Source organism: Amblyraja radiata, chromosome 19 (genome assembly GCF_010909765.2).
Source record: "Amblyraja radiata isolate CabotCenter1 chromosome 19, sAmbRad1.1.pri, whole genome shotgun sequence".
Classification (NCBI taxonomy): domain Eukaryota; kingdom Metazoa; phylum Chordata; class Chondrichthyes; order Rajiformes; family Rajidae; genus Amblyraja; species Amblyraja radiata.
The window spans coordinates 55,314-70,499 of record NC_045974.1 but is presented as its reverse complement, the minus strand read 5'-3'; the positions used below and the strand labels follow the sequence as shown (position 1 = coordinate 70,499).

The 15,186-nt window shown below is 42.6% G+C and overlaps 2 protein-coding genes across 2 annotated transcripts; both read right to left on the bottom strand.

Annotated features, from left to right (window-relative positions):
* Window positions 1–826: 826 nt before the first annotated feature.
* On the bottom strand, window positions 827–7,373 carry gpr85 (G protein-coupled receptor 85). The gene has a single exon (XM_033037370.1). It carries the CDS (start codon window positions 5,588–5,590, stop codon window positions 4,463–4,465), a length of 1,128 nt encoding a protein of 375 aa, XP_032893261.1. The 5' UTR covers window positions 5,591–7,373; the 3' UTR covers window positions 827–4,462.
* A 3,639-nt stretch (window positions 7,374–11,012) lies between these two features.
* On the bottom strand, window positions 11,013–11,898 carry smim30 (small integral membrane protein 30). The gene has a single exon (XM_033037371.1). It carries the CDS (start codon window positions 11,793–11,795, stop codon window positions 11,619–11,621), a length of 177 nt encoding a protein of 58 aa, XP_032893262.1. The 5' UTR covers window positions 11,796–11,898; the 3' UTR covers window positions 11,013–11,618.
* Window positions 11,899–15,186: the final 3,288 nt, after the last annotated feature.

Below are 15,186 nucleotides of genomic sequence, written 5' to 3'. Positions count from 1 at the left end.
TGTACAGATGTGGAATGATACCTGTACAGATGTGGCATGATACCTGTACAGATGTGGCATACCACCATGAAAGCTGCACAGAAGTGAGCTGTACAGATGTGGCATGATACCTGTCCAGACGTGGCATGATACCACCATGAAATAATTATGTTTTTCATTGAAAATAGAAAGAAATTAATTTCCATTTTATAGCATCTTTCATATTTTTGGAATATTCCCGAGCAACTGGTGTACAATGAAATCTTAATAAAGTTTTGTTACTTCTGAAATGCAATTTCAAGGTGAAGGGAAGATGAGACTCAGAATGAGTCAACCTGCAAAGATATAGTTTATAACTGTTTCATTGAATGCAAAGTGAAATAAAGCTGGAAGTGTCTGATATTAGATGTCCCGATTATCTAAATAGATACAATATCATAATATCAAAGTTATCACTTTCTGTACTGAGGAAAAATGTCAGTCCTTTCTTCAACCCAACTAATTTGGTTCAATCAGCTGAAGCTGATGGGAATGCTCTTTAGCCAAATCAGTTGGCTGTGCAGAAAAGGACTGAGATTTCTTCTCGGTGAGGAAATTGATAGCTTTGATATTTTGATTTTGCATGTACTTCCCCAAATGAAGGGGACAGTGGGAAAAGATTAAATATTAACCAACTGCAATTGTCATTTAAAATTATAGATTTTGATTATCATAATTCACAGAATGTTGGATTTCAATGCTTCAGCTTGAGACAGATCCACCAGCAATGTTTAATTCATCTTTATCCCTCTGACGGGCTTTGCCATTTCCAATAACAATACAATTAAAAACTTTGGCTTATTTTTTAGTTTTTGTTTATAATTCCCTAAAATATGATCACATTGCAGAAATTAATGAACTTGCATAGCTCAGTTTTAACGAAACATTATAAAAGCTGCCAAACCTCTGATGAGAACTGTTTTTCTTAAAGAAACAATAGCGAATGTTTTAGTTTAATGACCTTTAATATCAACCGAGAATAGCTGCAGATACACAGGCTCTTGATATAGAGAGCAGCAAGGGAGAGGATGTTTGGTAAAGCACATTGCCACAAGATGACAGATAAGGACAGCTGTGAGAAAGGGAGAGCCAATGTGTATCAAAGGGATGCCAAGACCATGCATGAAACATGCACTTCAGGAGGTTTGGACAACAACATGTAAGAAACAATGAATATATTGTAGATGTCTATTGTTGGAATTCAATTGGCTAAATCTGAGTTGGAGATAGAACACAGGAACAGGCTCTTTGGTGCATAATGTCTTTGCTGAACACAATGCCAAGTTAAACTGATCTCATCTGCCTGTACATGATCCATATCCCTCTAATCCTTGCACATGAGATGTAGCTGTGAAGGTAGGTTTTGGTAAATAACTGATCACAGACAAACCACAAATGGAACCAAGTGAAAGAAATAGACAGAAATCCAAGGGCGGAGAACCAATTCTCTCTGTTTCCTCCCTTTTCCACATCTTAAAACCTGTGTATCTCTAACTATTCCTGGTTTTGTTACAGTACAATTTATCAAAAACATTCTCTGTTACACCATTCACACGTGCTGATTATTTCCAGCATTTTCTATTTTTATTTTCCTGAAAGAAAACATAAAATACAGATGTAAAAAACATTAAAATATCTTCATATTTTACAGCACTTTTTGAAAACACATGTTGATATCATGAACAAAGGATTTAAAAATTATTTGTTGAGCAGGGTTTAAAGGTTGCATTCTGAATTATTTATTTGCAGCCACAGTGGCCCTGGTATTCATTAGATGATCTATCAGCAGCAATTTCCGCTCCAGCGCCTTACAGTAAAAAGTAAAACAATGTAATTTGTCATGTTGTGATGATTGAAAGGTGTCGACTAAGAATTACAGTGATGAACTGTTTTCATGAAGGAATAATTCATAACTGTTGATAATTAATTGTGATCACAATATACCATAAAATATAAAGTGTATGTCAGGCCACAGGCAGCATCCATATAATCTGCCATTTTTGCCTTCACATTATCAGTGAAATATCAAGGCCTGCTTCCTGGGCTTTGTCCAAGACAAGAAAAGTAATTGTATGGCAATCAAATCCAACAACATTTAACTCATAATTGAAAAAGAAAACATTGCGTTCTATCTTTAAATTGTAAATGCAGCTTAAGTTGCTACTTGTGAATTAAGTAAGAGTTAAATGACTTTTTACTACCCATGTGCTAAATTCAATAAAAGAGTTTCCAGCTGACATGGAAAGCTGTATTCAATTATTCTCTAACCCCAGCAAACCTTTTCAAAAAAATGTAACAATCTGCAGATACTTGTGTATCTATATCTAATTGGATCAATGTGCTCAGGTCTCTGAAAGGGCATGATACTTAACTTATAATGCTGACAGTAAACTAACAACTCGCCTAACAGACATTTGGACTATAGTGCATTTCATTAAAACAAGGGAAATGTTTCCACAGCTTCTTTGCTGTCTAAGCTCTTTTTCAAAGCTGCTTTCAGAAAGTTAAAGTTTCAAATATTTTAGTAATTAACATTGGCTACTGACAATGACTTTGTCAGGACTTGGATTCCACTCACTGCTGTTAATTACGGTTTTAGATTTTCCCTTTCCTTCTTTGGTGCTGTGGCAACCTACCTGAGATAAGCAACTCAGAACCCAGCAAGCTAGGATGCAGCCAAGACCAGAACTATCCCCCTCTTCCACTCTGCCACCATAGTGATACAAATAATTATTACTGCATGACCATATCCAGACTGTCCAGTTTGACTGGGAAATGAAGAAAATTTGATATAAAGGCAATTTATTTGAATTACATTTAGTATTGGGTTTTTTTAATTGTAGGTGAAGTTTTTGTTATTCACTGGAGCCCTCAGTAGCTGTGATAGCTTGATGTTTCCTGAAAAATAGTTACATAAATGACATTAAGAATAAAGGCATCCAATTTTACTGATTAGTTTTTATAGAAAGGCGTAAAACTAGTGCACAAAGCAGGGTTTTAAAATAGAAATAGGAATTTAAACATATTATGAAGGAATATAAAATGTTTACATGCATGCAGAACAAAGTAGAAATGAGAAAATGAATGAAAAATGTTTCAAAGCAAGTTAAAAAGAAGAAAATGTAAAAAAGGTAAATTAAAATAAGAAACCAGAATGATATTAAGAAAGAAGCAGACAATCTGATAGATGAAATAAAGAATGAAAAACCTAAACATTCTCCATTGAAAGATCAATAATTATATGGCTCTGTAAGTGACACTAATTTCATTAGTTTCACAATTGCTGTTACACATACAACATCCATAAGCTATTTCACAATTTTCTCTCTGATTTTTCCTTGATAAATTATTTTATATTCATCTACAGGATAAGTACAAAGTATGTTACACATTTGAAAATGACAATAAAGTGCCCAGGAATTCTTTGGTGTTACGCCTTCAATCAATCTTGTGGTTTCCATCAATTATTCATTTACTCTGTCAGATGTTGACTCTTTCAAACTTATAAAGAATCATAATGTTGAAATTCTGTGCATATTTGCAAAAACAATTATCTTCAAGAAAGAGCAGTTGGACTTCTGCGAATTGATAACTGTAAATATGATGTACATTTTATTTCCAAAGTGTTGATGATTTTGCTGGATGCGATTTACTTCAATTCACACACATTCCACCCCTCCCCCCACCCCAACAGTAAGGAAATGGTACAAGCCGTATCACCTTGTGAGAGAAAATGGTTATAGAACAATATCACAGTGAAACACAAACAACAGAACTGAACAATTGGAAAGAAAAAATCTTGTAAACAATATGCATCCACAGAATAAATATTTCACAGATTGTGCAAAGTTTGAAACCAACTTGTTCTGCTGTGGGCAAGACCACAGTCTAACAATATATGTAATGTAATTACAGGCCTTGGACAGGGTGCCTGTACCTTGTACAAGTTTGGGTTCAGTGTAGATTTAAAGAGATGAGGGAATTATTTGTACATTTTCAAACATTTACCCGGCCATGCATGCCCACCAGTCAATTGATGAAGTTATTGTCACTTTTAATGAAGTCAAATAATGTAAACATGTTTCATCTGCTCAATGAATGTAAACATCTTTAAAAAATATATATAAAATGAGTCAATATATATTCTAAGATTAGATGATTTCTGCATTGGTTATTTCAAAAACAAAACTTGGTATAAATTAACGTGCAGATGACATGATAATAGTATTATTTTGTTTAGGTAAACTGTATTGAAATACGTTGAACATTAACACAGAGATAGAGAAAATAAATTAAAGAACATTCTGCAAAGGTTATGGTCATTCTTTGTAACTCGCCCTCGCCAGAACACAAGGCCAGAGCCGCTGGCCCCGACAATTACTGTTTTATGTTGCTTGATAAAACTCGGGTAAAACAAATTTCCGTCCATTTGAGTCTCAGGTGCTCATATAACGCAGTAAGGTTCCCTCGGTAACCTGGACTTTCGACAGTAAAGGATGTTGTTGCTGAAACAACGCCTGAGCTCCCTGTTGGAGAAGATACAGATGAACGGATTGACCCCGGCTTGGGCAAAAGTCATCCACACGGCGGCCGTCATGTAGCCACGGGGAACGGCGGGACCTTTGACAAAGACTCGCCAGTAACATGCCACCAGGTATGGGCACCATAGAGCCACGAAGCAGAAGGTGATCAGGTAGAACATCCTGCCAATTCTTTTCTCCGTCTTGAACTCATCCATGACGAGCAGCCGCCTCCGTGTGGTCTGGCCCTGTGGGTTCTGTCTGATTCCCAGCAGTGTGGGTGGGGTGGGGCCGCGGCCAAAGCCGGCGATCCAGTTGGCAGCGGCTTGACCGGTGGCTCCGGGGCCGTGGAAGGTCCAGTTCTGACTGACCGCTGGCACCAGCTGCACCGGCTTCATCTTGCGCCGGTCATACACAAAGAAGATCAACTTGAGATAGACGATGTGAGTGGCCAGGACAATGACCACGAACATGAGCATGAAACCCAGCGAGTCGTTCACTTTGAAGTACCTGTGCTCGAAGGTACACTGCGCTTCCTCACGGATGAAGGTGTAGGTCCCCACATCAAAGACGGGCGGGAAAGCCATGGCCACCGAGAGGGTCCACACCATGCAGATGATGGCCAGGCAGGTCCAGAAGGTCAAGCGCTTGGAGTAGAAGCGGTGGTGGGCGATGGCAATGTAGCGGGTGACACTCACACAGAAGAGCATGAAGACGGCGTGGAAACAGGAGAGGACCCCAACAAAAGCGATCACTTTGCAGCTTAAGGCCCCGTAAGACCAGGCCGAGCCGTTCCTGACCGAGAGGAAGACAAAGGGGAAGCAGACGGCCGAGCGGATAATGTCGGAGGAGCACAGATCCAGCAAGAAGTAGTAGGGAGCCCGGTGTAGGCTCTTGTCTTTGACCAGGAGGAAGGAGATGAGAAGGTTGCCGAGGACGCCGACCCCGATGATGAAGCCGAGCGAGGTGAGCATGATGAAGGTGGCGAGAGGAGACGAGCTGTGGCTCAGATTGTCGCTGCCTTCAGGCCCCGCATGGCTGTTGTTCGCCATAGATTGCGAGCGTGGGATCAGCCGTGGAGGGTCATGGTGGAGGGAGCGTCTAGCCGCGACATGGAGACAGATGCCGGCCGCGTCCGGCCTCACCCGGGGCTCACTCGCGTTAAACTAAGGCATCTACACAATCCAGCCGGTCCCGGGTTACGGCCGGAATCATTTGCGGCGAGAAGCCTATAAAATGAATCATAATTTCTTTCAAAAGCAGCCTCTTATTTCTACGGCAAATTGCTCAGCAACTGACAATTAACATTATTTGTCTTGAGCAGCAATACATTTACTCACGGTGGGGGGTGGGGGGAGGAGGAGGGAGGAGGGAGGAGACGTACGTCCGCGTGTTTTCTCCTCTCGGGGGCGGTTGTGGAATCACAAGAAGTCTCTCTCTCGCTGCCACTGAATGCATTGCGAATGCGAGCGAGACTGCGCACCGAGCCTATTTGTAATCCCTCCCGCGTCTTGTTCTGTCGCATCTCTAGCTTCCACATACATGTACTGTACACAGAAAGGCAAAGGCGCTTCAATGTAACACGTCCGCTCCATCGGGAGCACTAACTATTAACGCTAATGTATGTCATTTCAGAGCAGCCGGGCGTTGCAAAGATTCACACTCGACTGGGCCCGAGAAAGATAACCTTTGGTGCCAGCCTCACTGTCAAACAGACTCATTTCGTCAGTTCTTAGTTGCTATATGTTCCTTTCAAAAACTTACATACCGTTGTGTGACAATTACGTTGTTATACGTGTTTTCATTCGTTATATTGGAATGCAAAGTGAGGACTTGTCATAATACAGACGGGCCTCCTCTGGAATCGATGTTACTTTATTCTACATTTTTGAACAGCAATTATTTTACTATTTTTATTCCTATAATTGAGAATGTTGTTTTCCGAAGTCTGTTAGAATAGTTTAGAGTAACTGTAATCTGCGGGACACGCTGCTCTGACGTAATAACCTGGTATATCATTGCATTTTGTTTTGTTAGATTGGACCTATCTATACACGTTAAATATATGATTAATGAGTATTATTTATATTTACAATATGTTTGCTGACACAGTATCGATTTGAAGCGTTTAGGCAGAGCTACACATTAGAAGTCATCCTGGAATCTATCTTTAACATTTTGGGACCTGCTTTTATTGGCAACTCAGTGTCCACGAGGTCTTTCTTTGTGGGCTTCCATGAAATACAGCTGAATCGAAAGGGGTTTTTTCCGAATGAAATTATCTGAGTATGTCACTGCTATGAAGTTATACTTTTCAACATCTCACAAATAGGTAAGAATGACAGCGGGGCGATATCCATTTTAATAGCTTATACTTTGCCTTCGTGTCAGACGTCCACTTGAGTGAGTGGAGCAGTTCTGGCGAACCAAAGTCCCTGTCCACTCCTTGTCCGGCCACCTCTGTGTCCCTGGGGCACCTCCTGCAGCCTACCTGAAGGTGCTGGAGGCATTACCTCGGTTCACACCTGGCGTCCGACCTCTCCAGCTCCCTCCCGGTACTGACGAGCCTTCGGGCAAGGTGCCACCGTTCACGAGCCGTCGGGTGGGTTTCTGGTCCCGCTGCAGGCGAGCCGGGCCTACCGGGCAAGTCCTGAGGTTGGTCCATGGCAGGCTAATCGGGCCTGCTTGCCAGGTGTGCGCTTTCTGTACCTCTTGCCTGATGGGAGAGGGAAGAAGAGGGAGTGACCAGGTCGGGACTGGTTTTTGATTATGTTAGTGGCCTTTCCGACACTGTATGAAGTGTAGATGGAGATAATGGAAGGGAGGTTGGTTTGTGTAATGGTCTGGGTTACCTCCACAACTCTCTGCAATTTCTTGCAGTCGAGGATGGAGCTATTCCCAAGCTTTGTACTTAATCTATTTAGCACAGTAATACTATCTCTTAACTTAATCGAACATTTACTCAGCATGTAGAGATTTTGAATATCTTGGCTATTTCAAGCTGGACTGGCATGGCATTAGCAACAGAGGACGCGAACTGCACAATCTTTCTCCGTTGTTGGACATCACTGCTATCATAGCCTATGGAATTTGCTGGGATTATCGTTAACAGAGCTGGGTAAACTGTTCTCAGGGTTGTACCACTGACACCTGGAAATTACTCCTCACAGAATCTACACTTAAAACAGTTGCACAAGGTGGGTATATTTATAAACAGTTGATAACTACCAAGAAAATGTCAGGACTGACAGCCAATCATTCAGGAACAGACAATCCGATGCACATACCGTGGACGAAATGAGAAATAGCGAGTCAAATTAAGTATAGAAGACACTTCCAAAGTTAGGTTCACAATGTCAATGCAGAGTGAAAGAGAACGCGAGGGACCTTTGCCATAGACAGTGGTGTAATCTGAGCAGTAAACCGAAATATCACATCACATCAGGCAAGACATCACCATTAGATTGGGCAAACTAAAAAAGCTATTTACAGAGTGCATCAACATACAATTACAAAAATGTTTTTCAACATACCACACAAAATATGCAGTTTATTTGTTACCATTATAATGCACGAATATGACTGGCTATCAAATGTGAATATTTTCTTAGAAATGAGTTTTGACTTTCACTTGCATGTTGCAAATTTGAAATTGCCATTTTTTCTGGAAGATTTGATGTACGTTGATGTGAGTTTTACTTTACAGGAATAAACTCTTCCTTCAATGTGGAGCGCTGGTATTGCAGTTTCCTTCATTAGTGCCAGATATTTGTAATAGCTACCTGATATCTTTGCACATTACTTTCTGAACTGCCTGATTGACAGATTTTTCTTTCCTTTGTTACTCACTGCAAGGAAGGGAAGGACTTTCAGTCAACAAAATGACAGGAAATTGTAGTGCACTTAGCAACAATCCAGTGCTAAATGTTGCTCAATGTTTGCAAAACAGAACAATTTAATGATTTGTATCGAGTTTCATTCAACCAAAAGTGGAAAATGCCAGATATCTTCCGGCAAACGGCTGGGACTAGAAGATTCTCAACAACAGTTGTGGTGGCAATTAAGAGCAAAGTTTTTTACAGAAACAAGTTGCACAACATCTGACTTTAGTCAAGACATGAAAAGCACAGAAACACTGCCAATTGGACCAGGAAAATGCCAGCCAATTAAATTGTGAGCTGGCCTGAGGCTGAGCAGCCTGCGTCTCAACTCTTCATACCCCCTGCCCCCCTCTACTTTCAATCTGAAGAAGGGTCCTGAGCTGAAACAACACCCATCCTTTTTCTCCAAAGACACTTTGCATCTATTTCTTGGACTGGTACATAGTTTACAGTTTTAGGGTGATGCAATTCATCTCCAGTAAATTATATCACATAATTCAAGAGATTACTTGTGTTGAAACTACATCTAATTACATTTTAATATTATTGTCCACATCAGTCTGAAGAAGGGTCTCGACCCAAAACATTGCCTATTTCCTTTGCTCCATAGATGCTGCCTCACCCGCTGAGTTTCTCCAGCATTTTTGTCTACTTTTAATATTACAGAATTCAGTGTCCATAGTTGGGCATTTCTATTCCATTGGTCCATAGATAATTTATCACAGTAATGAGATCAAACAAATGGAACACTTATTGAAGGATCAATAACTGGTAAAAGCAAAGTATCTGAGTTTATCAAAGACTTTTTGTCTGTGACATTAGATTAAAAGATAAATAGACTTGTGATGACAGGTTCACACAATTACTCGATTATTGTGGGTATATTTCATAAAAAGCAAGATGTATATATTGTGGCTAAAATTAATGGACTATACCATGAAAAAGAACAGAATAAGAACAGATGATTGAATTTTCATTTATGGAGTGGCAAAGTTGCAGGTAGGTTCAACACAAAGTAGGGCCAATAAGAACATTTCACATTGACAAAGTAAAATTTTCAATCATTCGCATCATTACAAAATTCCTCTTTACAATTTCAACTTTAAAATTAAACATCACATTTAATTGATTCTGAAACGAAAAGGTGAAACAAACTTTTTCCAATTGATGTGCAGTAAATGACAATAAACTACAACATGTTGCAATACATGTTCATACGTATTTATGCAACCATTCTTCACACAATGAAGCTGGAAACCGTAGTATTGTTAGTCATTTGTTTTGTATAACAATCAATCTGCCTCATGTAACAATGACTGCAAACATCTTTGAAGCCCAGATTAGAGGACACATTAAGAAATGCAGCTTGGTAAAAAAAGTACGAGATTGGTTTTAAATTTAGATTAATAGGTTTGTTACTGGTTGCAGGCAAGAAATAAAACAGTGTCAAACTTTGACCGCAGGTTAACTCTGATTCAACTCAGCCTGGTTTCAATGGAAGGTGGTGATTACCAAAGATCCTATAGCAGATCGCCAAAGATCCTTGCTATAGGATCTTTGGTAATTACTGCTATTGGTGTATGGGAGAACTACAACTCAGTCTGATTTTGAGTGACCTCTGCAATATCACAGGGGGTCTAGTTTTGATTCCCCTTTTTATTGTTTAAAACAAGGGTTCCCAACCTGGGGTAAATTTCACCTACCCAGGGGGTAAATTTCACCTACCCAGGGGGTAAATTTCACCCACGGGGGGGGGGGGGGGGCGGGGATAAATTTGTTGATTCCAGATTTGTACATATTTTTTCTCATTGATTGACTGTGTTTGGTTCTGGTATACCGGTATCTGTTCATCATTAGTTGTTCATAAATAAGTGAAATAACATTGTTATGTGCTATTAAGGTTGCCAGGGGTAAACGGGACGAAAAAGGTTTGGTACCCCGGTTTAAAATATTCACAAGCATCGTATCTGTAAACATTGAGAGCCAAGCAAAAATCAAAGTGCTGGAGGAACTCAGCTGGCCAGGTAACAACTGTGGAGGGAACATTCAGACTTTTTGGATAGGGATCATTCAGGTTTCTCCAACACCATTTTTGGCTGGATTCCAGCATCTGCAGTCTCTTGTCTCCAAAGATGAGCTGTTGATTAATGTAACCAAATTTATAGTATTGGCCTTTAATTTGCATTTATAGAAGGGTAATAATTTGGTGCCCACCAACCGCACAAGTCATTGTGAACACATTTGAAATCAAGTCTTCACCGAACAAGTACAAAGTTGTTGATTTGTTGTGCGACCCCAATGAAAAAAAAGTTAATTGATACAAATCGTACAACATTAAATGTTTCTAGTCATTGAACAAGTCTCGGTTCCACAGGGACGCCTCAGTGTTGTAGGTGAAGCGACGGCAGTGAATGTGAACCCGCAGCGCTAACCCCAACCCTAATCCCAACCTCAATCCTAATCCCAACCCTAATCCCAACCTCAATCCTAATCCCAACCCCAACCCCAACCTCAACCCTAATCCCAACCTCAATCCTAATCCCAACCCCAACCCTAATCCCAACCCCAATCCTAATCCCAATCCCAACCCCAACCCACGGCAGTGAATGAACCCAACGCGGAACAAACGCGCTGCAGCGACTCACAAGTGAAACTTTCGCCGATTTGTGGCAGTTTTTTTGCGGCACCGGGAGGTAAAGTTCAAACTAGACGGTGATTCACGAACCCAAACCCAACATTTAAACCCAAATTGATGCCCAACTTGTAGCGCGGCGATTAAACAAAGTCACAGGTTGTCCGGGAGCGGGGACCGTGGCCGCGCTTCCTTCAATCTTCCAGCGGCGGCGGCGACAAACTTTACACCGCGGCCTGGGCCTGGGTCCGTGTCCAAAGTGATGGCCGGAGGTGGGTCGATCCCCGGCGGCGGCGGCGACAAACTTTACAGCCGGTTGTGGGGCGGATCCCCGGTCCCGGCGGCGGCGAGTCCCCGGTCTCTGGGCCCGGTGGTGAGGCCTGAGGTCGGGCCCGGCGCTGCTGCCTGTCCGCATGGGTCGGGGCCGCCGCAACTACCAGCCCGGGGATGAGGCCCGGCCGCCGCCCCGCTCACAATCCCGGCCCGGTGTAGGGACATCCCGGGCCCGCGGTGAGTGGATCCGCGCCCCAGGGCCCAGGGGACGGGGAGCCCGGGCCCCGCTCTCACTTACAGCTGCTGCCGCCGCCGCGAGTACCAGCCTAGGCAGGCGCAGAGCCCGACCGTGCTGATGGCCAGGCCTAGTAGCAGCGCCGCCGCGTCGCCGCCGTCCAGCGCCTGGGCCCCGGGAAGCGAGACCAGAGTCACCGCCACCGCCGCCAACCAGCGCAAACCCCGGGGAGACATCTTACCCGCGGCCGCTGCTGCGAGTGAGTGAGTGAGTGAGGCCGCCCCTTCCGCAGCGCAGCACCGGCCGGGCGGGGTTAGTGTTAGACAGGAGGGACATGTCCATGGGGTTGGGGGACAGGGGGTTACAGATGGGCCGGGGGCTGCGGAGAATACACAGGGTGGTGGGTAGATGGGCCGAGCTCCCAGAGGAGGTAGTTGAGGGAGGTACTATGATAACATTTAGACTGGTGCATGGACAGGAAAAGATTAGAGCAGGTGAAACTAATGTAAATGGGGCATCTTGGTTGGCATGAACAAGTTGGGCCGAAGGGGCAGCTTCCATGATGATACTTTATTGTCACATGTACCTAGGTACAGTGAAATTCTTTGTTTTTTTAACGCTCGATTTACATAAAAGAGTACATATAGGCTGCTAAGGAAGATGAGAACCCACGGTATCAAAGGGCAGATATTAGCATGGATAGCAGGTTTGCTGGATGGCAGAAGACAGGATTTTTGTGGTTGTCTGCTAGTGTTTAGCAGAGTTCCACAGAGGTCAATGCTGGGGGCTGTAACTCTTCACGTTGTATTTTAATGATTTGGAGGAGGGGATTGAAGGCTTTGTGGCCAAGTTTGAGGATGATACGAAAATAGATGGAAAGGCAAGACTGCAAGGAATTCACGAAAGTTGTGGATGTAGCTCAGTCAATCACACAGGCCAGGCCTCCCACCATTGAATCCATCTACATTTCACGCTACCTCTGAAAAGCCACCAACAGAGTCAAAGACTTGGTGACATCCTGGTCATTCCTTCTTCTCCCTGCTCCCGTTCGGCAGAAGGTTTGGAAGCTTGAAAGGATGCACCACTAGACTCAGGAACAGCTTCTTCCCCACAGGCTTCTAAATGGTCATCCACAAGCCAGGATACTCCAATTACCTTCTACCCTATTGTGAAGATTGGACTTTGTCTATGGAACTGGAAGCTAAAGTGCAGAGAACTATATTCTGCACTCTGTATCTTCCCCTTTGCTCTACCTATTATACCAGTTTGACGGATGTATTTATGTATAGTATATCTGCTCTGTTCCTAGTACATGATGTCAATAATAACGCTAAACCTATACTTAAACCTGTCTGTTTATATGCAAAAAAGCATTTTACTGTGTGGTAAAATAAGAGTATGTTCATTGGGGAAAAAAAAAAAATAAAAAAAAATCAGGCACTCATTTTCACATAAATGGGACTCAACTTATGTTGTGCTGCATAACCACACTATTTTCAGACAGTAACTTGGTTACTATTAAAGCATTGGAAGTGCTCCCATCAGGACCTTGGGTTTACCCAAGCTCAGCACATCTCCTTCAGTGAACAATATTACATGCAGACTTTGTTGGGCATGGATTTCTCAGTTCTGCTGCTTTAACTGCTTCATAATTTCCCACAAATTGTGCATTGAATTGAAGGGACGGACCCCATATGACCTTAATATGTAGAATCACAAACACATGCAAAATTCATGACCCAAACAAAGAAATGAATGGTCCAATTAAAATCAGACATGCTGATGAACTAGTTCACTCCAACAGGAAATAAGTTTCCTGACATGAAATAAATAGTTTAAATTGTCTGAAGAAGTGTCTCGACCCAAAACGTCACCCATTCCTTCTCTCCAGAGATGCTGCCTGTCACGCTGGGTTACTACAGCTTTGTGTCTACCTTTGGTTTAAACCAGCATCTGCAGTTCTGTTCTGCACATAGTTTATATTGTCAGATGTTTAGAATTACCCGTGATTAAATATTCAGAAAATCACATTACAACAGTTCTGGTCTGTAGAAGTTTACAGGTGATGATACTTAATAATTTAATCTTCCCTTTATTGAATAGTTTAAAAGTAATTTGGGACATGTTTTAATATACTGAAACCATGCTTTATGAAACCAACCAATTCAAAAAATACCCAATCTGAAACGTCACATCCTGGGTGCAGATGCGGCGTTGACGGAGGAATTAGGAGTAGGGGATGGAGTCCTTACAGGAAGCAGGGTGGGAAGAACCACTGTAAATTGGAGGAGCAGCACCTCATATTTCGTTTGGGCAGTTTGCACCCCAGCCGTATGATCATTAACCTCTAATTTCAGGTAGCCCTTACTTCCTCCTCCCCTTCCCAGCTCTCCCTCAGCCCACTGTCTCCTCCTCTTCCTTTCTGAAGGGTCTTAACCCGAAATGTTGCCTATTTCCTTCGCTCCATAGATGCTGCCTCACCCGCTGAGTTTCTCTAGCATTTTTGTCTACCTTCGATTTTCCATCATCTGCAGTTCTTTCTTGAACAGAATCAAACTAGTACTTGGTCCACATATCAGATGGGTCCGCAGTGCAGTGGATCACCACACGGTGGGAGTGTTGACCACAAACTGGATGGATCTGCAGTGCAGCGGATCACCACAGGGTGGGAGTGTTGTTCACAAATTGGAGCGACCCGAACAATTTCAATGCACATTGGGAGCGCTGTCTACAAATTGGATACAACTTTTCTCTTTACTGCAAAATGGTGCTTTATTGCTTTGTGACCCGTTTCCTTTCCCCATAATGCACCCATTGCCCAGATGCTAAAGCCCAGAAACCAGGGAAGAATTGGGATGAAAATCAAGGAACTGCAGACGCCGGTTTACAAAAAACAGTGCTGGAGTAACTCAGCGGGTCAGGTAGCATCTGTGGAGAACATGGATAGGTGACATTTTGGAACAGGACCCTTCTTCACATTGTACTAAAATAAATACATTAAGACAATTAAAATATGGGTGGCACATTAGTAGAGTTGCTGTCTTACAGTAGCAGAGAATAGAGTTTGTTCCTGATCTCTGGTGCTATCTGCACAGAGTTTGTATGTTCACGCTGCGACCACAGAGATTTTCTCTGGATGTCTGCTTTCCTCCCACGTACCAAAGATGTGCAGGTTTGCAAGTTAGTCGGCTTCTGTAAATTGTCCCTAGTGTAGGTTAGGGAATGGGTGATTGCTGGTCAGCATGGACTCAGTGGGCCAAAGGGCCCATTTCCATCCTGTATCTCTAAACTAAACACTACTGGGATGGGACAGATTAGTAGATTGTAATCACCTTAAAACAAAGGCCTTGAATATTAAACTCTAGGATTTATTTAACCAGGGAATATAACTAGGTATAAACAGTGCTGGAGCTACTCAGTGGGTCAGGCACCATCTGCCTGATCACAAAGTGGATGGACAGACATTTTGGGTCAGGAACCTTCTTCAGACTGATGGAGTAGGGCAGAGAAAGTGGGAAGAGAGATGGGAGCAGGACAAAGCCTGGCGAGTGATAGGTGGATACAGGTGAGGGGGTGGTTGGCAGATGGATGGAATAAGTGACAGAGGCTGGAGGTGAAAAGGAGACA

Coding starts and splice junctions, on each gene's coding strand:
- gpr85 (XM_033037370.1), bottom strand. CDS start 5,590: ATGGCGAACAACAGCCATGCGGGGCCTGAAGGCAGCGACAATCTGAGC.
- smim30 (XM_033037371.1), bottom strand. CDS start 11,795: ATGTCTCCCCGGGGTTTGCGCTGGTTGGCGGCGGTGGCGGTGACTCTG.